This window comes from Coregonus clupeaformis, chromosome 1 (genome assembly GCF_020615455.1).
Source record: "Coregonus clupeaformis isolate EN_2021a chromosome 1, ASM2061545v1, whole genome shotgun sequence".
NCBI classification, from domain to species: domain Eukaryota; kingdom Metazoa; phylum Chordata; class Actinopteri; order Salmoniformes; family Salmonidae; genus Coregonus; species Coregonus clupeaformis.
Window position 1 is genome coordinate 14,168,856 of NC_059192.1, and position 27,097 is coordinate 14,195,952.

General features: G+C 41.8%; 1 protein-coding gene across 1 annotated transcript; it reads left to right on the forward strand.

Moving 5' to 3' along the window:
• Positions 1-910: 910 nt before the first annotated feature.
• LOC121582056 (5-hydroxytryptamine receptor 7-like) lies at positions 911-4,618 on the forward strand. Its single transcript, XM_041897576.2, has 2 exons — positions 911-1,816; positions 2,753-4,618. The coding sequence occupies exons 1-2, from the start codon at positions 1,335-1,337 to the stop codon at positions 3,507-3,509; spliced, it is 1,239 nt and encodes a 412-aa protein (XP_041753510.1). The 5' UTR covers positions 911-1,334; the 3' UTR covers positions 3,510-4,618.
• Positions 4,619-27,097: the final 22,479 nt, after the last annotated feature.

Genomic DNA, 27,097 nt, shown 5'->3' on the forward strand with positions numbered 1-27,097 from the left:
AACATTGCCGTATAACCATCGTATGCTTTGGGTTCTGATGGAGTATGACAGTTGAACTAAGTTAATTATGCATTTCTAAAGTATATTCTTTAAGAATCAATGGGTAGGCCTATATCATTAATTTATAAGTCCCCCCAAAATGTATGCAGCAACTACAGATTGCCACTTTAAGATTCTGCCCCTTGTCATGTAAATATATAAATCCTAAATATAATAAAATCACTATATTTGACTGTGTGAACATTTTTGGATATTGTATTAAAAAAAATACCTATAGTAAAGCCTCAGGATGGCGCCAAAGTGCATAGATTGGATACTCTCTCGCTCTCTCTCGCTCTCTCTCGCTCACACAATTCAATTTAAGGGGCTTTACTGGCATGGGAAACATAATAATAATAATAATAATATGCCATTTAGCAGACGCCAAAGCAAGTGAAATAGATAATAAAAAAAAGTGAAATAAACAATAAAAAATGAACAGTAAACATTACACTCACAAAAGTTCCAAAAGAATAAAGACATTTCAAATGTCATATTATGTCTATATACAGTGTTGTCTCTCGCTCTCTCTCCCCCTCTCTCACACACATACACGCACACACAAACACACACACTAGCTATAATTTGTAAAATAATGACAACAATGTGTTGCTCCCAAACAAACTGTAAACTTCTGTGATATGCATATGCTTTATCTTTATAGAATAATATCCAACTAGACTGTTTGTCACTAATTAGCACAGCCACATAGTTAACATTGTCCATATCCTAAAAATGCATTTAAAAAAAAAGCTTTTTGGTCTTAATTTAAGGTTAGGGTTAGGCATAAGGTTAGCAGTGTTGTTAAGGTTAGGGTCAAGGTTAAAAATCAGATTTTAAGTAGAGATATTGTAGAAATAGGCGGGGTTTGGCCATAATTATGAATTTGTGGCGACGATTAACTAGGCTAGCCTACATCGCTGCGGGTTCTTCTGACGTCATCCCGGTATATTCCCCTCTCGCCGAAACAACATTTCCAGAGTTATTTGCTGCGCTAGCCACTCGCGTGATGATCACCAATGAATCGCATTAGATTTTACAATGTATTACAAACCAAGCTTGTTAACCGGAGTCTGTTTATCCTATCAATTTACTCTATCCCATTAACCTGCTGCTTTGGCGCCGCTGCATGGATAACGGGACTACAGGGACTGGTAATTTGGGGGAAATTATGGAAAAGACAAAGGAATCAATGAAGTTGGGGGGAATAATCATTGTGAATTGATGGATTCCCAATGCATTATTAATAACGGATTAATATACAATAATGGAACCAATGAAATCTTATTAATCTTATGAGATCATCTTTGACCAAAGACCTGATGAAGGAACTTGTCAGGACCAGCATGACTACAGCGGGGATGGATCTGCGTCTGCTGAGGGCGCACCAAACAACCACCGCAACTTTGCCAATTCTGAGCCCCACGGAAAATGACACTACATGCGCGATGCAGATTCTCAGCCACGGGAATGTGGAGAAGGTGCTGATCGGAGGAGTCCTCACTGTGCTCACTGTGCTCACCATTTGCGGGAACTTACTTGTGGTGATATCCGTGTGCTTTGTGAAGAAGCTGAAGCAGCCCTCCAATTATCTCATCGTCTCCCTGGCGGTGGCGGACCTGTCCATTGCGGTGGCGGTGATGCCTTTTGTCAGCATCACGGACCTCATTGGGGGGCAGTGGATCTTCGGACAGGTGTTCTGCAACGTTTTTATTGCCATGGACGTGATGTGTTGCACTGCATCCATCATGACACTGTGTGTAATAAGCATAGACAGGTGAGTCAAGATGCAGTCTCGACTCCCTAATAAAACCAATAAACTGCAAATGTTATTTTTTCCCCCCCAAACCATTATTTATCCAGGTTAGTCTCAACAGCAATTAACACCAATGAACAGACTTGCTTATGTTTTTTTTTTATTCAACCATTGATGACTAATTGAGAATGGATTATTGTATCTATACCAACCCTGTCAACCCGATACCAGGGGTGGCCAACCCTCCTCCTCAAGAGTTTCTGGACTGGGGAAGGGTGCAGGTTTTTACTCTTGCTCTAACACACCTGCTTCTAATCAGCTGCTCATCAGGACCTTGATTAGCATAATCAGGTGGAGCAAAAGCCTGCACAGCAGCTCTCTAGGAAGACGGTTGGCCACCCCTTGATCTATATTGTAAACTGGGTGGTTCGAGCCCTGAATTCTGATTGGCTGAAAGCCATGGTATATCAGACCGTCTACCACGGGTATGACAAAACATTTAGTTTTACTGCTCTAATGAAGTTGGTAACCAGTTTATAATAGCAATAAGGCACCTCGGGAGTTTGTGGTATATGGCCAATATACCACGGCTAAGGGCTGTGTCCAGGCACTCTGCGTTGCGTCGTGCATAAGAACAGCCCTTAGCCGTGGTATTTTGGCCATATACCACACCTCCTCAGGCTTTATTGCTTAAGTATACCAGGGGTATTCAACACTTACCCTACGAGGTCCAGAGCCTGCTGATTTTCTGGTCTACCTGATAAATAATTGCACCCACCTGGTGTCCCAGGTAAATCAGTCCCTGATTAGGAGGGGAACAATGAAAAAACACAGTGGAACTGACTTCGAGGTCCAGAGTTTGAGGAAGCTATACTATCCTGTGAGTACTTAATGTCAATCACATTACTTCCATCAGAGACTTCTCAATATTTAAAACGAATCTCTTTGCTGTTACAGGTACCTAGGCATAACTAAACCCTTGACCTACCCTGTGCGACAGAGTGGGAGATGCATGGCCAAAATAGTTCTGTCTGTGTGGCTGCTGTCGGCCTCCATCACCCTGCCGCCGTTGTTCGGCTGGGCCCAGAACGTCAACGACGACAAGGTGTGTCTGATCAGCCAGGACGTGGGCTACACCATCTACTCCACCGCCGTCGCGTTCTACATCCCCATGTCGGTGATGTTGATGATGTACTACAACATCTACCGAGCGGCCAAGGTGAGTGTCGCCAAGCACACCATCCAAGGCTTCCCCAAGGCGGAGGACGAATGCAACAGTGTTGACTGTGCGGCCGCGGCCCTTAAGCTCCAGAAGGAGGTGGAGGAGTGCGCCAGTTTCTCTCGTCTGCTGAAGAACGACAGGAAGAACATCTCCATCTTCAAACGGGAGCAGAAGGCGGCTGCCACGCTGGGCATCGTGGTGGGGGCCTTCTCCGTCTGCTGGTTGCCTTTCTTCCTGCTGTCCACGGCCAGGCCCTTCATCTGCGGGCCGGAGTGTAGCTGCGTTCCCCTCTGGGTGGAGAGGTTCCTGCTCTGGCTGGGCTACGCCAACTCCCTCATCAACCCATTCATCTACGCCTTCTTCAACAGGGACCTGAGGACCACCTACCGTAACATCCTGCTCTGCAGGTACAGGAACATCAACCGCAAACTCTCCGCCGCCAGCATGCACGAGGCCCTCAAACTGGCTGAGAGACCAGATCTGGTGATCTAGCCACAACAGTGTTTCTTAAACTTCTCGTTTCACTCACAGAGACCGGCAAGCTATGGTTTAGATGAAAACTTGTATTTGACATTTGACTAAATTGGGGCAGATAACCCCCTGGACCAGTCAGCAAACACTACTCTAGACTGAGGAATCCTATTCAGTTCATGAGTAGAGGAAGGCGATATAAATGTATAGAAAATAACTATCATTATTGTTCACACCTGGCACACACAAGAACATTAGCTCCACATTTTGTCAGGTTATTTGGACAGACCCAAACCAAGCATCAGAATACAATGTTCCCTAAATCGATTCTTTTCAATGGAGTGTTCTGATAGGCATTCTGAATGGGTGTTCATCTGCATTTTAGAGCACACTGTCTGAAATTAAATGTTAGATAACACTGAAATGCAGAGAACGTTTGTCGATAGCATGGCACACTCTTGTATTTGACCACAGGACAAATAATAGGCAATGGCTCTGATAGGACAAATGATGGTGTCATGTTATTTTGTTTTACATATCACTGTGTATTTGGTACTTGAAATTGAAAATCATACTCAATGCATAAAGTTTGTGTGAGAAATGTACTTAAAAAAAAGAAGAAGAAGAAACATTTTAAAGTTAAACAATATGCGCCACATATGGTGAACCATGGTTCCAGTTATGTATATTGAGTAACAGGAAAAGTAATCATTTTATGGTGTGTTCAATGAACCACCTTCGAAACCATATGTGAAATTGTAATTATTATGTGTAGAATGTTGACCAAACTCAGAAAGTCATGCAACACAATTATGTTAGTAACATATTTATATCTGAATAGCTTGACAGTTGGACAAATGGACATATTTTGTCAAATTTACCATGCACTTTAGAGCATAACTAGTTTTGAGCCTTGAGCAGGGCACTTAGCCCTAATTGCTCCTGTATGAGCGTCTGCTAAATGACTAAAATGTAAATGTTCATATGATCAGAATTGGGATTAACCCTTCATTGTACAGCACATACTGTGAATATATTTTATCATTATATTAGTATTTGATCAGTCATATTAAGCTAGGCCTTTTTCAAGTATATTGAAATATTCAATGTGCAATATATATATATTTCAAGTATAGTCAAGTATATTGAAATATTCAATGTGCAATATATATATTTCAAGTATATTGAAATATTCAATGTAAAATATATATATTTAAAGTATATTCAAGTATATTGAAATATTCAATGTGCAATATATAAATATTTCAAGTATAGTCAAGTATATTGAAATATTAAATGTGAAATATATATATTTCAAGTATATTGAAATATTCAATGTGAAATATATATTTCAAGTTTATTCAAGTATATTGAAATATTCAATGTGCAATACTGTATATATATTTCAAGTATATTCAAGTATATTATAATATTCAATGTGCAATATATATATTTCAAGTATATTCAAGTATATTGAAATATTCAAACGTTTGGACACACCTACTCATTCAAGGGTTTTTATTTATTTTTACTATTTTTTACATTGTAGAATAATAGTGAAGATATCAAAACTATGAAATAACACATATGGAATCATGTAGTGTTAAACAAATCAAAATATATTTTATATTTGAGATTCTTCAAAGTAGCCACCCTTTGCCTTGATGACAGCTTTGCACACTCTTGGCATTCTCTCAACCAGCTTCACCTGGAATGCTTTTCCAACAGTGTTGAAGGAGTTCCCACATATGCTGAGCACTTGTTGGCTGCTTTTCCTTCACTCTGCCATCCGACTCATCCCAAACCATCTCAATTGGGTTGAGTTTGGGGGATTGTGGAGGCCAGGTCATCTGATGCAGCACTCCATCATTCTCATTCGCAAAGACACGGCGGTTTGAACCAAAAATCTTCAATTTGGACTCCAGACCAAAGGACACATTTCCACCGGTCTAATGTCCATTGCTTGTGTTTCTAGGCCCAAGCAGGTCTCTTCTTCTTATTGTTGTCCTTTAGTAGTGGTTTCTTTGCAGCAATTCGACCATGAAGGCCTGATTCACACAGTCCCCTCTGAACAGTTTATGTTGAGATGTGTCTGTTACTTGAATTTATTTGGGCTGCAATTTCTGAGGCTGGTAACTCTAATGAACTTATCCTCTGCAGCAGGGGCAACTCTGGGTCTTCCATTCCTGTGGCGGTCCTCATGAGAGCCAGTTTCATCATAGCGCTTGATGGTTTTTGCGACTGCACTTGAAGAAACTTTCAAAGTTCTTGAACCTTTCCGTATTGACTGACTTTCATGTAATGATGGACTGTCGTTTCTCTTTGCTTATTTGAGCAGTTCTTGCCATAATATGGACTTGGTATTTTACCAAATAGGGCTATCTTCTGTATACCCCCCTACCTTGTCACAACACAACTGATTAGCTCAAATGCATTAAGAAGGAAATACATTCCACAAATTCACTTTTAAGAAGGCACACCTGTTAATTGAAATGCATTCCAGGTGACTACCTCATGAAGCTGGTTGAGAGAATGCCAAGAGTGTGCAAAGCTGTCATCAAGGCAAAGGGTGGCTATTTGAAGAATCTCAAATATAACATATATTTTGATTTGTTTAACACTTTTTTGGTTAATACATAATTCCATATGTGTTATTTCATAGTTTTGATGTCTTCACTATTATTCTACAATGTAAAAAATAATAAAAAATAAAGAAAAACCCTTGAATGAGTAGGTGTCCAAACTTTTGACTGGTAGTGTATATATTTCAAGTATATTCAAGTATATTGTAGAGAACAACCTAATGTTGATAGGGAAGACATTGGCCAAGGTTGACTAGGGTGGATAATGGTTCATAAATGTTTAATTGTAATTGTTTTGATTTGTTCATTTATTCCAGATGTTTTTATTTTTTATTTAAATTACCCGTATGAGAACGAAAAGCAACAGGTTGTACAGTATGTAGGAACATGAGACATTTTTAGTATTTGTTTTTTGTTTTACCTTATAGTTTTGCGTTACACTATTGATCAAATACAACTATTAGAAATGGTTTGTATTTTACGTCAATACACTAGGTCAACACATCATGCTACAACTCTACATTATGTTAATTTGACACTGACATGCTAGACTCTTGTTTCATACCAATACTCAGTCAAACACAGTCAGCAAATGTTGAAACACGAAAAGGAACACAATGTACTAGAAGAGATCAGAGCATCATAGATTATCACAATCTTTCATTTGGAAACATGCTGGGCTGGCCTCAACAGAGGGGATCAGTATTATTATTATTAGAACCAAGGAATTAATTGTCTTGCTGGGAGGGGGGAGGGGCACTTGACTTCAGGGGAAGTACAGCTGCCACATGACTCATTGCTTCTGAAGCAATTGGCTTAGCTATTTCTTTGAAGTGGTATTTGTTTTGAGGTGTGAATCATAGACCCGCGAGGGATAGCTTAACTTACAGTATTTGTATTATCTTGTAGTTAAATCTAAAACTAAAACGTTCCTCTTGTGCACCCTGTGGATCAGCAAAAATAAAAAGCAATTATAATTTAGACAAATCTGCTGTATGGGAGGATTTTGGATAGCTCCATTCTCCTGTGCTAAAATGTCAACAGAGCTGCCATTGAAGCACATATAACCTTAAAACAACAATGGCATTATGATGAGACCGTGGAACTGAAAGATATTACCACAACTCGAAAACCGCATGGGAGAACTATTAAGGCCATTTACATAGCTTTCCAAAGGAAAGAGGAAAATGTATTGGGATTGCATGAGGAAGGACAAAAAGACATCAATAGAGGTTGACTGATAGAGTTGGAGCCACTACAATGAATCTGTCTCTGATAATAAGCAGGCTTTGTACACTCTCCGGCCTTTTATTGCCAAAGCAGACATCAGGGGAGTGTGCCCTCTGAGTAAATGAAATGTATCTCCGGCTACAGTGACTGTAGCATCACTGAGACAGTCAGGTTAATGGAACCAAGGCGTACAAACGATGACCTTGAGTTTCTCGTCCGTCGTGTTCCTAGATGCACTCTGACCATAAATCGGAGATTCTGACACCTCTTTGAATTATCCTATAAAATGGATGGATTCGTCCTCTTAAATGGCCCAATGATATGTCCTTTTCAATGACCCAATGCTAACTTGACCCGTTCTAAACAGAGAAGGAAAGCCACAGAATTGAGCTGAGGCTACATGTTGTTTCCTCTTGTGCCTCTTTGAGGGGTAATTCTCAGTGATAATGGGGGGGGTGGGAGTGCTGGATGGACATTTCATTCCTGAGAAATTGCTCTACCTGGTGGGTCCTTGTTTTTTAAACTTCTGCTAATAATTATCCCAATGATGAACACTTTTAAAGACCCCTTAATGTTGAATTACGGGTGGTCCACAGTGCACACTGAATCAGTTTACCTATAAAATCCCAGAATGTGCCATTTTCAAACTGGTTTATTAATGTATTATTCCTCTGGGTACATTTGAAATACTTTCTTTGTCTTGTCAGAGTACATCAGGAGTTCTCATTGATGTCGACTTAATAGATTGTCCATTAAATACTTTAAATAATTGTATCTGTGCGTATAATCCCTCAAATGGCAAGGCCACTTTCCCTGAAAGGTACCTTATCTCTCTTTCACTAAAAGGAATGTAACACTTTTGGTGTATGGACAGACATCCAAAGAATGAAAGTGGCTTTTAAACCTCAGAGTCAATAGTACATTCAAGGTACTGTAACTATTCTTGCTATAAAATATGCACTGAAATGAATAGACACTGAAAAATGTGACGGAGGGTCTACAAATCCGAACCTTGTGTCTTACATATGAAACCCACATGAAAAAGACCTTCACTGAAGACCTTGAGAAGTTGAAGGGACAGATTCTGAGGCTGTGTTAACTCAGGCACCCCAATTCTGATCAGAATTGGCCTGCTTGTGGAAACGCAGCTTGAGTGGCCTGTGTGTTTGCTTCCAGATAGTTTTCTACTGTAAAGGGGCCATGCTCCACACACTGAACAATCCACCGCAGATAAATTACATCTGTATATTCATAGGCAAGCTGTTTAAACTCCAATATTTACAACTCACTGTAAATTGGCTGATTTTCTTGTCACATTTAATTTAAGGCTTCACCTACAACATATGGCTCCACCTTTTGTATCTGCGCACATGCATATTTTCAGCACAGATATGCACATTCAAGGTATAATTGTAGCATGACAAATGGCATACCATGAAACAGAATGTCAAATTAAATCCTCTCTGTGGGGAAAAATAACACAATATTGCTCATTACTGTCTCCTCGCTGGAATTTCCAGCTCTCTTTCTAATTTACCTTTCTACTTTATAGGGCAGAGATGGCCTCTGGAATGTCCATGGGGCAGCGTCACAAAATCCTGTTCTAGGGTAGACTCTTTTATGCTCTAACTTCTCAGTCTAATAGACATCCTAATAAATCAATATTCTAATTAGAATTGTATTTAAAGCTAACAATTAATAGAGGGGAAGTTGGGGTTTAACTTGAGTAAAAAGCCTGCGGACTCCTGGTGCATGGAGCTCCCATGGGCCCTATCTTCGAGATGTCCTGAAGCAGCGTCTTCTTTAATTATTTATATACTGTGTACACTAGATGACAGACAGGGGGCGCTATTTGGAAGCCACCACGCCTCTTCTTACTACTCCCACAATTAAAAAAAAAGATTTTGGAAGACTCCAGAAATGCATTTATTAATGTCTACATTCATTTTTGCTACTTGTATTCTAGTACAGACACCTTAATGCATCATTTTAAATTATATGATGTGAGCTAAACATACAAATAAATAAAACATACAGAAAGACATTTTCCTTAAATTAGAATTTTTGGTGAGTACTAATATTACAATACATAGGGGTATGCATAACCATTGCCATTAAGATACAGTGCATTCGGAAAGTATTCAGACCCCTTCCCTTTTTCCACATTACAGCCTTATTCTAAAATGGATTAAATATTTTTTCCCCTCTTCAATCTACACACAATACCCCATAATGACAAAGCCAAAACAGGTTTTTAGAAATGTTTGCACATTTATTAAAAATAAAAAACTGAAATACCTTATTTACATACGTACTCAGACCCTTTGCTATGAGACTCGAAATTGAGCTCAGGTGCATCCTGTTTCCATTGATCATCCTTGAGATGTTTCTACAACTTGATTGGAGTCCACCTGTGGTAAATTAAATTGATTGGATTTTTTTTTATTTTACCTTTATTTAACTAGGCAAGTCAGTTAAGAACAAATTCTTATTTACAATGACGGCCTACACCGGCCAAACCCGGACGACGCTGGGCCAATTGTGCGCTGCCCTATGGGACTCCCAATCACGGCCGGTTGTGATACAGCCTCGAATCGAACCAGGGGGTCTGTAGTGACGCCTCAAGCACTGAGATGCAGAGCCTTAGACCGCTGCGCCACTCAGGAGCCATGATTTGGAAAGGCACACACCTGTCTATATAAGGTCCCACAGTTGACAGGGCATGTCAGAGCAAAAACCAAACCATGTGGTTGAAGGAATTGTCCGTAGAGCGCCAAGACAGGATTGTGTTGAGGCACAGATCTGGGGAAGTGTACCAAAAAATGTCTGCAGCATTGAAGGTCCCCAAGAACACAGTGGCCTCCATTATTCTTAAATGGAAAAAGTTTGCAAACTGAGCAATCGGGGGAGAAGTGCCTTGGTCAGGGAGGCGAAGGACTCTCAGACCATGAGAAACAAGATTCTCTGGTCTGATAAAACCAAGATTGAACTCTTTGGCCTGAATGCCAAGCATTACGTCTGGAGGAAACCTGGCACCATCCCTACGGTGAAGCATGGTGGGGGCAGTATCATGCTGTGGGGATGTTTTTCAGCGGCAGGGACTGGGAGACTAATCAGGATTGAGGGAAAGATGAACGGAGCAAAGTACAGAGAGATCCTTGATGAAAACCTGCTCCAGAGCGCTCAGGACCTCAGACTCAGGGCAAAGGTTCACCTTCCAACAGGACAACAACCATAAGCACACAGCCAAGACAACGCAGGAGTGGCTTAGGGACTAGTCTCTGAATGTCCTTAAGTGGCCCAGCCAGAGCCTGGACTTGAACCCGATCTAACATCTCTGGAGAGACCTGAAAATAGCTGTGCAGCGACGCTCCCCATCCAATCTGACAGAGCTTGAGAGGATCTGCAGAGAAGAATGGGAGAAACTCCCCAAATACAGGTGTGCCAAGCTTGTAGCGTCATACCCAAGAAGACTCAAGGCTGTAATCGCTGCCAAAGGTGCTTCAACAAAGTACTGAATAAAGGGTCTGAATACTTATGTAAACATAGTATTTCCGTTTTTCTTATTTTTATACATTTGCAAAAAAATTCTAAAAACCTATTTTTGCTTTGTCATTACGGGGCATTGTGTGTAGATTGATGAGGGGGAAAATAACAATTTTATCCATTTTAGAATAAGGCTGTACCATAACATAATGTGGAAAAAGTCAAGGGGTCTGAATACTTTCCGAATGCACTGTATACAAAATATATATATACAGTACCAGTCAAAAGTTTGGACACACCTACTCATTCAAGGGTTTTTCTTTATTTTTACTATTTTCTACATTGTAGAATAATAGTGAAGACTTCAAAACTATGAAATAACACATATGGAATCATGTAGTAACCAAAAAAGTGTTAAACAAATCATAATACATTTTACATTTGAGATTCTTCAAAGTAGCCACCCTTTGCCTTGATGACAGCTTTGCACACTCTTGGCATTCTCTCAACCAGCTTCATGAGGAATGCTTTTCCAAAAGTCTTGAAGGAGTTCCCACATATGCTGAGCAGTTGTTGGCTGCTTTTCCTTCACTCTGCGGTCCAACTCATCCCAAACCATCTCAATTGGGTTGAGGTCGGGTGATTGTGGAGGCCAGGTCATCTGATGCAGCACTTCATCACTCTCCTTGTTTCAAATAGCCCTTACACTGCCTGGAGGTGTGTTTTGGGACATTGTCCTGTTGAAAAACAAATGATAGTCCCACTTAGCGCAAACCAGATGGGATGGCATATCGCTGCAGAATACTGTGGTAGCCATGCTGGTTAAGTGTGCCTTGAATTCTAAATAAATCACTGACAGTGTCACCAGCAAAGCACCCCCACACCATCACACCTCTTCCTCCATGCTTCACGGTGGGAACCACACATCCGTTCACCTTATTTGCGTCTCACAAAGACACAGCGGTTGGAACCAAAAATCTCCAATTTGGACTCATCAGACCAAAGGACAGATCTCCACCAGTCTAATGTCCATTGCTCGTGTTTCTTGGCCCAAGCAAGTCTCTTCTTATTATTGGTGTCCTTTAGTAGTGGTTTCTTTGCAGCAATTCGACCATGAAGGCCTGATTCACACAGTCTCCTCTGAACAGTTGATGTTGAGATGTGTCTGTTACTTGAACTCTGTGAAGCATTTATTTGGGCTGCAATTTCTGAGGCTTGTAAATCTAATGAATTTATCCTCTGCAGCAGAGGTAACTCTGGGTCTTCCTTTCCTGTGGCGGTCCTCATGAGAGCCAGTTTCATCATAACGTTTTTTGCGACTGCACTTGAAGAAACTTTCAAAGTTCTTGAAATTTTCCGGATTGACTGACCTTCATGTCTTAAAGTAATGATGAACTGTCATTTCTCTTTGCTTATTTGAGTTGTTCTTGCCATAATATGGACTTGGTCTTTTACCAAATAGGGCTATCTGCTGTATATCACCCCTACCTTGTCACACAACAACTGATTGGCTCAAACGCATTAAGGAAAGAAATTCCATTAATTCACTTTTAACAAGGCACACCTGTTAATTGAAATGCATTCCAGGTGACTACCTCATGAAGCTGGTTGAGAGAATGCCAAGAGTGTGCAAAGCTGTCATCAAGGCAAAGGGTGGCTACTTTGAAGAATCTGAAATATAAAATATATTTTGATTTGTTTAACACTTTTTTGGTTACTACGTGATTCCATATGTGTTATTTCATAGTTGTACAATGTAGAAAATAGTAAAAAATAAAGAAAAACCCTTGAATGAGTAGGTGTGTCCAAACTTTTGACTGGTAGTGTATATATCACAGGCGGCCAGTGGCACCTTAATTTAGGTGGACAGGTTCATAGTAATGGCTGGAATCTCTTAATGGAATGGTATCGAACACATACCATTTCATTCACCACATTCCAGACATTATTATGAGCAGTCCTCCCCTTAGCAGCCTCCTGTGATTAATATAATTTACCTTTACTCAAATGGAGGGAAATCATCCAAATGTCCTTAATATCTTCTTAAATGACACAACATGGCTGAAGCCTCCCAGGCCTCCTTGTGACTGCCACCCACACCTCTGTCCTTTGCCCTGAGGGGTCATGTCATTAGTGTCCGCTCCCCGCAGACTGTCTGAGAGAAACTGTGACAGTAGGCAGGTTTCCATTGACCCAGGTCTATTCGACAAAAGCAATGTAGCAAACAATATAATTGCGACATGTCTAATGGAAACGGCAGATATAGGAGACATTTTCAAAAGATCAACAACATTTTTATCCGTATGACAGGGCTGGATTTGTCTTTTGTCGAGCTTTCTTTATTGCTACAAATTATGATGGAAACTGTGTGTTTGGAATAAATGACGATTGCCCGAAACATTTGAGGGGCACGTATTGTCCCGCGTAACTATAAAGCTCCACTCCACATTTAATTTGAAACGCCTACTGCTTGTAAAATAAAAAATGTAAACTATAAAAATAATGTTTCTTTGCAGGACAAGGATTGTCCTGACTTTCAATAATGCCTGAATTGCTTCGCCCTGCTTTTCTGGTTGGCTGGCAAGTTTCACCATCCACTTATTTCAGATCTAAGGGAGTGCAAATTTCACCATGACATGGACGGTGGCGATACGTTGGCACATGATAATTATTAGAATATGGCAAATAGTAGTCAATTATTGCATTCTATCCATGCTGCCTTTACGGGCTACCTGAGACATGAAACAGATAGGTGGGTGGGCATACATGGTGTCACCAATTTATTTACGCGCAATTTGCTTAAATGGGTAATGGAAACACTTCAACCACTAAATTTGTCTCTCTCAGTGAGATGCCATTACGTCCAGCTGTTTTTATCGACACAAGATAGTTAAATGCAAACGCACCCTAGCAGGCAATTGTCGCATCTAAATTATTTTTTATGCGAACTTTATAAACGTGGACAAAAAAAAAAATCACTGGACAAGTTAATGGAAACATAGCTACTGTGATTAATTCCAGAGGACAAAAGTCAGGAATATACGGCTGACAGCAATTTAAAAAGAAAAGAGAAGATGCTTCCTGGTTTATGCTCTTCTCGTCTGCTAAAGGTAATGCACCGAGCACAGCTGTCATTTATCCGCATTGAATACATCACACTTTTTTTTATTGTAGGCTCGAACAGAATACACAAGGGACTGCTAGACTAGATTGAAAAATTCAGATTTGTGATGAGTCCAATAGGACAACTATTTTCACCCTATTCAGAGACAGAGAGAGCATAATTACATGCACTCTTCCAAGATAATAATTTCCTCATGGCAATAGCATGCAAATTCAACTTCCAATGCTCAGCATTTGTGGGTATTCAGGCACTAATCCATTTCAGATGGCATGATCAGCTGATAGCCAATATACATTATAGGTCCTTCAACCTCTTCAAGGTCCTGCAATGTTTGTTGGATAGCAGAGATCACATTTTTAATTATCCCATCATGTCACTGCGGTCTCTGGACAGCCCCATCAACTGAGACACTGCAGGCTACCGAGACCAAATATATAAACTCAGCAAAAAAATATGTAATATTTGTATGAACATAACAAGATTCAACAACTGAGACATAAACTGAACAAGTTCCACAGACATGTGACTAACATAAATTGAATAATGTGTCCCTGAACAAAGGAGGGGTCAAAATCAAAAGTAACAGTCAGTATCTGGTGTGGCCATCAGCTGCATTAAGTACTGCAGTGCATCTCCTCCTCATGGAATGCACCAGATTTGCCAGTTCTTGCTGTGAGATGTTACCCCACTCTTCCACCAAGGCACCTGCAAGTTCCCAGACATTTCTGGGGGGAATGGCCCAAGCCCTCACCCTCCGATCCAACAGGTCCCAGACGTGCTCAAAGGGATTGAGATCCGGGCTCTTCGCTGGCCATGGCAGAACGCTGACATTCCTGTCTTGCAGGAAATCACACACAGAACGAGGAGTATGGCTGGTGGCATTGTCATGCTGGAGGGTCATGTCAGGATGAGCCTGCAGGAAGGGTACCACATGAGGGAGGAGGATGTCTTCCCTGTAACGCACAGCGTTGAGATTGCCTGCAATGACAACAAGCTCAGTCCGATGATGCTGTGACACACCGCCCCAGACCATGACGGACCCTCCACCTCCAAATCGATCCCGCTCCAGAGTACAGGCCTTCGACGATAAACGCGAATCCCGACCATCACCCCTGGTGAGACAAAACCGCGACTTGTCAGTGAAGAGCACTTTTTGCCAGTCCTGTCTGGTCCAACGACGGTGGGTTTGTGCCCATAGGCGATGTTGTTGCCAGTGATGTCTGGTGAGGACCTGCCTTACAACAGGCCTAAAAGCCCTCAGTCCAGCCTCTCTCAGCCTATTGCGGACAGTCTGAGCACTGATGGAGGGATTGTGCATTCCTGGTGTAACTCGGGCAGTTGTTGTTGCCATCCTGTACCTGTCCCACAGGTGTGATGTTCGAATGTACTGATCCTGTGCAGGTGTTATTACACGTGGCCTGCCACTGCGAGAACGATCAGCTGTCCGTCCTGTCTCCCTGTAGCGCTGTCTTAGGCGTCTCACAGTACGGACATTGCAATGTATTGCCCTGGCCACATCTGCAGTCCTCATGCCTCTTTGCAGCATGCCTAAGGCACGTTCACGCAGATGAGCAGGGACCCTGGGCATCTTTCTTTTGGTGTTTTTCAGAGTCAGTAGAAAGGCCTCTTTAGTGTCCTAAGTTTTCATAACTGTGACCTTAATTGCCTACCGTCTGTAAGCTGTTAGTGTCTTAACGACCGTTACACAGGTGCCTGTTCATTAATTGTTTATGGTTCATTGAACCAGCATGGGAAACAGTGTTTAAACCCTTTACAATGAAGATCTGTGAAGTTATTTGGATTTTTACTAATTATCTTTGAAAGACAGGGTCCTGAAAAAGGGACGTTTCTTTTTTTGCTGAGTTTATATTCAATTACAAGCTCTACTATTCTATATTTCATAACCAATACGATTTTTTACCACATTCACATTGCCGGTAAAATGTATATATCAAATCTGAACAGTAAATGCATAAAATGTGATAGAATGTAGCACTTCCTTATCACTTGCGTATAATTTTAATGAGGACAGTAAACTGGATGGAACAGAGGAGGGCCTCCACACAGCATATTCTCACACATCCCTGTGGAATCTAATCAGAACATCAAGGCTGCTGCAGACCGCGGACAACAGCATGACAAGGTTGTTACAGACCCCCCCAGTGTCCAATTCCACCTTAACAAGTTCAGGTCATTTACATTTTAGTCATTTAGCAGACGCTCTTATCCAGAGCGACTTACAGTTAGTGAATACATATATATATATTTTTTTATACTGGCCCCCTGTGGGAATCAAACCCACAACCCTGGCGTTGCAAACGCCATGCTCTATCAACTGAGCTACATCCCTGCCGGCCATTCCCTCCCCTACCCTGGACGACGCTGGGCCAATTGTGCGCCGCCCATGAGTCTCCCGGTCGCGGCCGGCTGCGACAGAGCCTGGATTCGAACCAGGATCTCTAGTGGCACAGTTAGCACTGCGATGCAGTGCCTTAGACCATTGCGCCACTCAGGAGCACTGCCGCCCAGGTCATGATCGCATAACCACTGACCCACTAGCCGAGATGCAAAAAATGCCAAAAAACAAAAACATGAATCAGTGTGGTGGGGCGTATGTGCTGTGCTGTGCTGTGCTCTGTCTGACTGTGAACCTTGTTTGAATACCAGGTGACCTAATTCGGCCTCAAAATGCATCCTCAGGGAGACGTTTACAGGGCATGTTGCTAGTGTAGGAGCAATTAACTATAGACTTTAAAAAGGCTCTCCCGCTTTGCTGCTTGGTTGAATTCAGTGTTAATTGGGCTATTTCTGTATCTATAAACACTACATCAGCAAATAAATAAAAACAGGTCTTGCATAATACTGTAGTTAGTTTCATGCAACTGTGCCCGATTGCATAAAACACCTGGCCCATGGGTGCTGTAGGGTTGGTGGTTTAAAATAGTTTTTAAATCGAAAGGCTCTATGTTGCCCTGCTTTGTAGAGCTGTAACTAACCCTAATTGGAGTGCAGCTCTTGTTTACCTTCTCTTGCTGAGCTCCTCGAGGACTGTGCTCAGACTGACAAGGTGACAGGGTTCATGTCCAGGATTACAGCTGGCAGGTTTATAGTTTAAATCAGACACCTCTATAAAACATCTTCTCCGTGCATGTTTTTCAATGAGACAGCAAGAGGTCTGATTATTAAACGCACATTGGTAGCAGGAGCCAACTGAAAGCTTAAAGTGGCAATATGTAACTTTTTGGGCGACCTGACCAAATTCACATAGAAATGTGAGTTATAGATCTGTCATTCTACTTGAAAGCAAGTCTAAGAAACAGTAGATTTGTTCTATGTGCGCTATTTCTATGCTTCCCATTCTTACGTTTTGTTTTTGCATCTTTTACTTTCGGTTTTGTACACCAGCTTCAAACAGCTGAAAGTACAATATTTTGGGGTATAGAAAATATATTATACCGCGGTTTAGATGGTACAACGACTCTCTACACTATACTAGCTTATTTTGTCACATAAACTGAAATTAGGCGAACTATTAAGAGTTTTAGCAACCAGGAAATGACGGAGCGATTTCTGCATAGTGCAACTTTAATATCAGCTCAAAAGACACATTCCAAACGTCAAATTTGTCATCTGTGACAACAGTTTACAGCAGAGGAAGTGTCAGTGTTAGAGATGTATGCAGAATCAGAGCGCGAGGAGGAATCTTCATTGACATTGCACTTGCATGACTGAGGATGGATATCAACAGGACCTGATTGCTCAGGGGCCCATAAATCATCATAGCTGTGTGCTCTCTGCATCTCTGAGAACTCTTACTTGTCCTAGGGATTATAGCAGTGAGTGAGAGATTCTAGCAACTGATACTAAGGGCCAGTGGCTGTAGCCAAACTCTGCTGCCATAAGTATGAATGAGGAGGCCTGCAATGTCGCTCTGAGGACAGACTAGATTTGGCAGATTGATTCAGTTGATTCATGATGAAGAAACATTGCTCAGTTCCATTTTTATAAAAGTAGCCTTGTACTTTAGCTATAAAGTCCTCCAAGTGGCTTCAAATCAAGTAGACTACTACTGAGGTATATTTGGAAATGACATTAGGGGAAGGTAATCCCGACTCTTCTTAAATGACTAGGTCAGCACATCCCATCCTTATTGCCATAAGCAATCTCGATGTTTCAATCCATAAAACAATGATGTGTCTTCAAAGCTTTCTCAACTCACTTTCAAATGCATCAGCAAACATTTCCTCTGCATTTTGAGCCAAAAAATAATAAACTGTCAGGGAGTTATTACTTGGTAATAGAATTGAGACATTTTACATTTTGAAATGGAATGACTGGGCAAATTAGATGAGAGGCTCCAATATAATCAAACTCAATCCCAGAACTCAGGATGCGGACATGACTCCTCAACTCCAAATGCCTGTTCACCGGTCTAACGTGAAAAGGCAATTTAATTCCCAATGTATTTATTGGATGACAGACAGGTTATACTGTTAGCAGCTATCGCAATCCAATATTCAGAGTAAACAAGGTCTACTGTATATTTACCCTGATATGCCCATCAAGGGTCTGAAATTGCTCCCCTAAGAAAATGTAGCATACAATTGGTTCCGTTTTTATTGCTATTCTTTTCACTCGTTAGATTTTTCCTAAAATGTCAGATTGCCAGGAAGGTGGGGGTGGGAATTAGAAAAAAACATACAGTACCAGTCAAATGTTTGGACACACCTACTCATTCAAGGGTTTTTCTTTATTAAATAAAAACATCTGGAATATATGAACAAATCAAAACAATTACAATTAAACATTTATGAACCATTATCCACCCTAGTCAACCTTGGCCAATGTCTTCCCTATCAACATTAGGTTGTTCTCTACAATATACTTGAATATACTTGAAATATATACACTACCAGTCAAAAGTTTGGACACCTACTCATTCAAGGGTTTTTCTTTATTTTTTATTATTTTCTACATTGTAGAATAATAGTGAAGACATCAAAACTATGAAATAACACATATGGAATCATGTATTAACCAAAAAAGTGTTAAACAAATCAAAATATATTTTACATTTGAGATTCTTCAAAGTAGCCACCCTTTGCCTTGATGACAGATTTGCACACTCTTGGCATTCTCTCAACCAGCTTCATGAGGAATGCTTTTTCCAAAAGTCTTGAAGGAGTTCCCACATATGCTGAGCACTTGTTGGCTGCTTTTCCTTCACTCTGCGGTCCAACTCATCCCAAACCATCTCAATTGGGTTGAGGTCAGGTGATTGTGGAGACCAGGTCATCTGATGCAGCACTCCATCACTCTCCTTGGTCAAATAGCCCTTACACAGCCTGGAGGTGTGTTTTGGGTCATTGTCCTGTTGAAAAACAAATGATAGTCCCACTAAGCGCAAACCAGATGGGATGGCGTATCGCTGCAGAATGCTGTGGTAGCCATGCTGGTTAAGTGTGCCTTGAATTCTAAATAAATCACTGACAGTGTCACCAGCGAAGCACCCCCACACCATAACACCTCCTCCTCCATGCTTTACAGTGGGAAATACACATGCAGAGATCATCCGTTCACCCACACCACGTCTCACAAAGCCACGGCGGTTGGAACCAAAAATCTCCAATTTGGACTCCAGACCAAAGGACACATTTCCACAGGTCTAATATCCATTGCTCGTGTTTCTTGGCCCAAGCAAGTCTCTTCTTCTATTATTATATACAATTCTTGCAACATTTACATTACATTTTAGTCATTTAGCAGACGCTCTTATCCAGAGCAGTTAGGGTTAAGTGCCTTGCTCAAGGGCACATCGACAGATTTTCCACCTAGTCGGCTTGGGGATTAACCACTAAGCTACCTGCCGCCCAAACGTTATTTATATGGGAGATACAATCTTCCCAGCTCTGCAGATTTTGCTGCGAAGAGACAGAATCATTAGATCATTTGTTTTGGTACTGTCCATTTGTAGCTTGTTTTTGGACATATGTCCAGGAATGGCTAAAGGATTGCAATATTTATTTTGTGAAAGAGCACAGTTAGAAAGATATGGTATGGCATATAGAAGCAAACCGGAAGGACATCATGAAAATGATCGGAGAGGTTGAGGGTAGAGAAAGTTCAGGAGTAAAAACAAACAAAATAGAATTTTTGTAAAATTGACTGTGTCCATAAAATGTATATAGTATGTATAAGCTGGAAGTAGAGGCCTAAGCGTTGTTGTTCACTAGTTTACTCCAATTAGGGAAGGGGTGGTGGGGTTGGAAGATAATAAAGGGAAATATATTTTTTTAAAGGATGTGTATGTATGTATTTATGTGTGTATGTATGTGTATGTATGTACAGTGGGGGGGGGGGAATGTATTTAGTCAGCCACCAATTGTGCAAGTTCTCCCACTTAAAAAGATGAGAGAGGCCTGTAATTTTCATCATAGGTACACGTCAACTATGACAGACAAAATGAGAAGAAAAAATCCAGAAAATCACATTGTAGGATTTTTAATGAATTTATTTGCAAATGATGGTGGAAAATAAGTATTTGGTCAATAACAAAAGTTTCTCAATACTTTGTTATATACCCTTTGTTGGCAATGACACAGGTCAAACGTTTTCTGTAAGTCTTCACAAGGTTTTCACACACTGTTGCTGGTATTTTGGCCCATTCCTCCATGCAGATCTCCTCTAGAGCAGTGATGTTTTGGGGCTGTCGCTGGGCAACACAGACTTTCAACTCCCTCCAAAGATTTTCTATGGGGTTGAGATCTGGAGACTGGCTAGGCCACTCCAGGACCTTGAAATGCTTCTTACGAAGCCACTCCTTCGTTGCCCGGGCGGTGTGTTTGGGATCATTGTCATGCTGAAAGACCCAGCAACGTTTCATCTTCAATGCCCTTGCTGATGGAAGGAGGTTTTCACTCAAAATCTCACGATACATGGCCCCATTCATTCTTTCCTTTACACGGATCAGTCGTCCTGGTCCCTTTGCAGAAAAACAGCCCCAAAGCATGATGTTTCCACCCCCATGCTTCACAGTAGCTATGGTGTTCTTTGGATGCAACTCAGCATTCTTTGTCCTCCAAACACGACGAGTTTAGTTTTTACCAAAAAGTTATATTTTGGTTTCATCTGACCATATGACATTCTCCCAATCCTCTTCTGGATCATCCAAATGCACTCTAGCAAACTTCAGACGGGCCTGGACATGTACTGGCTTAAGCAGGGGGACACGTCTGGCACTGCAGGATTTGAGTCCCTAGCGGCGTAGTGTGTTACTGATGGTAGGCTTTGTTACTTTGGTCCCAGCTTTCTGCAGGTCATTCACTAGGTCCCCCCGTGTGGTTCTGGGATTTTTGCTTACCGTTCTTGTGATCATTTTGACCCCACGGGGTGAGTGAGATCTTGCGTGGAGCCCCAGATCGAGGGAGATTATCAGTGGTCTTGTATGTCTTCCATTTCCTAATAATTGCTCCCACAGTTGATTTCTTCAAACCAAGCTGCTTACCTATTGCAGATTCAGTCTTCCCAGCCTGGTGCAGGTCTACAATTTTGTTTCTGGTGTCCTTTGACAGCTCTTTGGTCTTGGCCATGGTGGAATTTGGAGTGTGACTGTTTGAGGTTGTGGACAGGTGTCTTTTATACTGATAACAAGTTCAAACAGGTGCCATTAATACAGGTAACGAGTGGAGGACAGAGGAGCCTCTTAAAGAAGAAGTTACAGGTCTGTGAGAGCCAGAAATCTTGCTTGTTTGTAGGTGACCAAATACTTATTTTCCACCATAATTTGCAAATAAATTCATAAAAAATCCTACAATGTGATTTTCTGGAATTTCTTTCTCAATTTGTCTGTCATAGTTGACGTGTACCTATGATGAAAATTACAGGCCTCTCTCATCTTTTTAAGTGGGAGAACTTGCACAATTGGTGGCTGACTAAATACTTTTTTTCCCCACTGTATGTATGTATGCATGTATGTATGTATGTATGTATGTATGTATGTATGCTCAAAAAAATAAAGGGAACACTTAAACAACACAATGTAACTCCAAGTCAATCACACTTCTGTGAAATCAAACTGTCCACTTAGGAAGCAACACTGATTGACAATACATTTCACATGCTGTTGTGCAAATGGAATAGACAACAGGTGGAAATTATAGGCAATTAGCAAGACACCCCCAATAAAGGACTGGTTTTGCAGTTGGTGACCACAGACCACTTCTCAGTTCCTATGCTTCCTGGCTGATGTTTTGGTTACTTTTGAATGCTGGCGGTGCTTTCACTCTAGTGGTAGCATGAGACGGGGTCTACAACCCACACAAGTGGCTCAGGTAGTGCAGCTCATCCAGGATGGCACATCAATGCGAGCTGTGGCAAGAAGGTTTGCTGTGTCTGTCAGCGTAGTGTCCAGAGCATGGAGGCGCTACCAGGAGACAAGCCAGTACATCAGGAGACGTGGAGGAGGCCGTAGGAGGGCAACAACCCAGCAGCAGGACTGCTACCTTCGCCTTTGTGCAAGGAGGAGCAGGAGGAGCACTGCCAGAGCCCTGCAAAATGACCTCCAGCAGGCCACAAATGTGCATGTGTCTGCTCAAACGGTCAGAAACAGACTCTATGAGGGTGTTATGAGGGCCCAACGTCCACAGGTGGGGGTTGTGCTTACAGCCCAACACCGTGCAGGACGTTTGGCATTTGCCAGAGAACACCAAGATTGGCAAATTCGCCACTGCCGCCCTGTGCTCTTCACAGATGAAAGCAGGTTCACACTGAGCACATGTGACAGACGTGACAGAGTCTGGAGACGCCGTGGAGAACGTTCTGCTGCCTGCAACATCCTCCAGCATGACCGGTTTGGCGGTGGGTCAGTCATTGTGTGGGGTGGCATTTCTTTGGGGGGTCATGTGCTCGCCAGAGGTAGCCTGACTGCCATTAGGTACCGAGATGAGATCCTCAGAACCCTTGTGAGACCATATGCTGGTGCGGTTGGCCCTGGGTTCCTCCTAATGCAAGACAATGCTAGACCTCATGTGGCTTGAGTGTGTCAGCAGTTCCTGCAAGAGGAAGGCATTGATGCTATGGACTGGCCCGCCCGTTCCCCAGACCTGAATCCAATTGAGCACATCCACCAACGCCACATTGCACCACAGACTGTCCAGGAGTTGGCGGATGCTTTAGTCCAGGTCTGGGAGGAGATCCCTCAGGAGACCATCCGCCACCTCATCAGGAGCATGCCCAGGCATTGTAGGGAGGTCATACAGGCACGTGGAGGCCACACACACTACTGAGCCTCATTTTGACTTGTTTTAAGGACATTACATCAAAGTTGGATCAGCCTGTAGTGTGGTTTTTGAGGGTGACTCCAAATCCAGACCTCCATGGGTTGATAAATTTGATTTCCATTGATCATTTTTGTGTGATTTTGTTGTCAGCACATTCAACTATCTAAAGAAAAAAGTATTTAATAAGATTATTTCATTCATTCAGATCTAGGATGTGTTATTATTTTTTTGAGCAGTGTACAGTGAGGGAAAAAAGTATTTGATCCCCCGCTGATTTTGTATGTTTGCCCACTCAGAAAGACATGATCAGTCTATAATTTTAATGGTAGGTTTATTTGAACAGTGAGAGACAGAATAACAATAACAAAAATCCAGAAAAAAGCATGTCAAAAATGTTGTAAATTGATTAGCCTTTTAATGAGGGAAATAAGTATTTGACCCCTCTGCAAAACATTACTTAGTGCTTGGTGGCAAAACCCTTGGTGGCAATCACAGAGGTCAGACGTTTCTTGTAGTTGGCCACCAGGTTTGCACACATCTCAGGAGGGATTTTGTTCCACTCCTCTTTGCAGATCTTCTGCAAGTCATTAAGGTTTCGAGGCTGACGTTTGGCAACTCGAACCTTCAGCTCCCTCCACAGATTTTCTATGGGATTAAGATTTGGAGACTGGCTAGGCCCCTCCAGGACCTTAATGTGCTTCTTCTTGAGCCACTCCTTTGGGACGTGTGTTTTGGGTCATTGTCATGCTGGAATACCCATCCACGACCCATTTTCAATGCCCTGGCTGAGGGAAGGAGGTTCTCACCCAAGATTTGACGGTACATGGCCCCGTCCATCGTCCCTTTGATGCGGTTAAGTTGTCCTGTCCCCTTAGCAGAAAAACACCCCCAAAGCATAATGTTTCCACCTCCATGCTTGACGGTTGGGATGGTGTTCTTGGGGTCATAAGCAGCATTCCTCCTCCTCCAAACACGGCGAGTTGAGTTGATGCCAATGAGCTCGATTTTGGTCTCATCTGACCACAACACTTTCACCCAGTTCTCCTCTGAATCATTCAGATGTTAATAGGCAAACTTCAGACGGGCATGTATTTGTGCTTTCTTGAGCAGGGGGACCTTGTGGGCGCTGCAGGATTTCAGTCCTTCACGGCGTAGTGTGTTACCAATTGTTTTCTTGGTGACTATGGTCCCAGCTGCCTTGAGATCATTGACAAGATCCTCCCGTGTAGTTCTGGGCTGATTCCTCACCGTTCTCATGATCATTGCAACTCCACAAGGTGAGATCTTGCATGGAGTCGCAGGCTGAGGGAGATTGACAGTTATTTAGTTTTTCTTCCATTTGCGAATAATCGTACGAACTGTTGTCACCTTCTCACCAAGCTGCTTGGCAATGGTCTTGTAGCCCATTCCAGCCTTGTGTAGGTCTACAATCTTGTCCCTGACATCCTTGGGGATCTCTTTGGTCTTGGCCATGGTGGAGAGTTTGGAATCTGATTGATTGATTACTTCTGTGGACAGGTGTCTTTTATACAGGTAACAAACTGAGATTAGGAGCACTCCCTTTAAGAGTGTGCTCCTAATCTCAGCTCGTTACCTGTATAAAAGACACTTGGGAGCCAGAAATCTTTCTGATTGCGAGGGGGTAAAATACTTATTTCCCTCATTAAAATGCAAATCAATTTATAACATTTTTGACATGCGTTTTCTATATATATATATATACAGTGGGGAGAACAAGTATTTGATACACTGCCGATTTTGCAGGTTTTCCTATTTACAAAGCATGTAGAGGTCTGTAATTTTTGTCATAGGTACACTTCAACTGTGAGAGACGGATCCAATAATCCAGAAAATCACATTGTATGATTTTTAAGAAATTAATTTGCATTTTATTGCATGACATAAGTATTTGATACATCAGAAAAGCAGAACTTAATATTTGGTACAGAAACCTTTGTTTGCAATTACAGAGATCATACGTTTCCTGTAGGTCTTGACCAGGTTTGCACACACTGCAGCAGGGATTTTGGCCCACTCCTCCATACAGACCTTCTCCAGATCCTTCAGGTTTCGGGGCTGTCGCTGGGCAATACAGACTTACAGCTCCCTCCAAAGATTTTCTATTGGGTCCAGGTCTGGAGACTGGCTAGGCCACTCCAGGACCTTGAGATGCTTCTTACGGAGCCACTCCTTAGTTGCCCTGGCTGTGTGTTTCGGGTCGTTGTCATGCTAAAAGACCCAGCCACGACCCATCTTCAATGCTCTTACTGAGGGAAGGAGGTTGTTGGCCAAGATCTTGCGATACATGGCCCCATCCATCCTCCCCTCAATACGGTGCAGTCGTCCTGTCCCCTTTGCAGAAAAGCATCCCCAAAGAATGATGTTTCCACCTCCATGCTTCATGGTTGGGATGGTGTTCTTGGGGTTGTACTCATCCTTCTTCTTCCTCCAAACACGGTGAGTGGAGTTTAGACCACAAAGCTCTATTTTTGTCTCATCAGACCACATGACCTTTTCCCATTCCTCCTCTGGATCATCCAGATGGTCATTGGCAAACTTCAGACGGGCCTGGACATGCGCTGGCTTGAGCAGGGGGACCTTGCGTGCGCTGCAGGATTTTAATCCATGAGTTACTAATGACTTGCAGAAGATCTGCAAAGAGGAGTCTAAAACAAAAATCCAGAAAATCACATTGTATGATTTTTAAGTAATTAATTTGCATTTTATTGCATGACATAAGTATTTGATCACCTACCAACCAGTTAGAATTCCGGCTCTCACAGACCTGTTAGTTTTTCTTTAAGAAGCCCTCCTGTTCTCCACTCATTACCTGTATTAACTGCACCTGTTTGAACTCGTTATGCATATATATATTTGCGAGGGAAAAAAACATATGGGGGATTGGAAGTGATGCAGACAATTACATTGATGGAAGTTACAATCTATCTGCAATATTAAAGCTGATCTACCCCCTAAAAAAATAAGATATAAATAAAACAGTCTCTTCTTCTAATTAGTGTCCTTTAGTAGTGGTTTCTTTGCAGCAATTCGACCATGAAGGCCTGATTCACACAGTCTCCTCTGAACAGTTGATGTTGAGATGTGTCTGTTAATTGAACTCTGTGAAGCATTTATTTGGGTCCAATTTCTGAGGCTGGTAACTCTAATGAACTTATCCTCTGCAGCAGAGGTAACTCTGGGTCTTCCATTCCTGTCGCGGTCCTCACGAGAGCCAGTTTCATCATAGCGCTTGATGGTTTTTGCGACTGCACTTAAATACATTTAAAAAGTTCTTGAAATGTTGTGTATTGACTGACCTTCATGTCTTAAAGTAATGATGGACTGTCGTTCCTCTTTGCTTATTTGAGCTGGTCTTGCCATAATATGGCCTTGGTCTTTTACCAAATAGGGCTATCTTCTGTATACCCCCCCCCACCCCCCACCCCCCTCACCCACCATGTCACAACACAACTGATTGGCTCAAACGCATTAAGAAGGAAAGAAATTCCACAAATTAACTTTTAAGAAGGCACACCTGTTAATTGAAATGCATTCCAGGTGACTACCTCATGAAGCTGGTTGAGAGAATGCCAAGAGTGTGCAAAGCTGTCATCAAAGCAAATGGTGGCTATTTGAAGAATCTCAAAAATAAAATATTGATGATGATTCCATTTGTGTTATTTCATAGTTTTGATGTCTTTCACTATTATTCTACAATGTAGAAAATAGTAAAAATAAAGAAAAACCCTTGAATGAGTAGGTGTTCTAAAACTTTTGACCGGTAGTGTGTATATATATATATATATATATATATATATATATATATATATATATTATTTCTTTGCTCAGAAAATGTGGGGGGCCAAATAAAAGCACCCACAGGCAACCCTGGTCTCTGATCTATCAAAA

Bases quoted from the DNA above. Each gene is read 5' to 3' on its own strand.
- LOC121582056 (XM_041897576.2), top strand. From the start codon at position 1,335: ATGAGATCATCTTTGACCAAAGACCTGATGAAGGAACTTGTCAGGACC. The intron at 1,817-2,752 runs GTGAGTCAAGAT...TTGCTGTTACAG, and splicing joins TGTGTAATAAGCATAGACAG to GTACCTAGGCATAACTAAAC.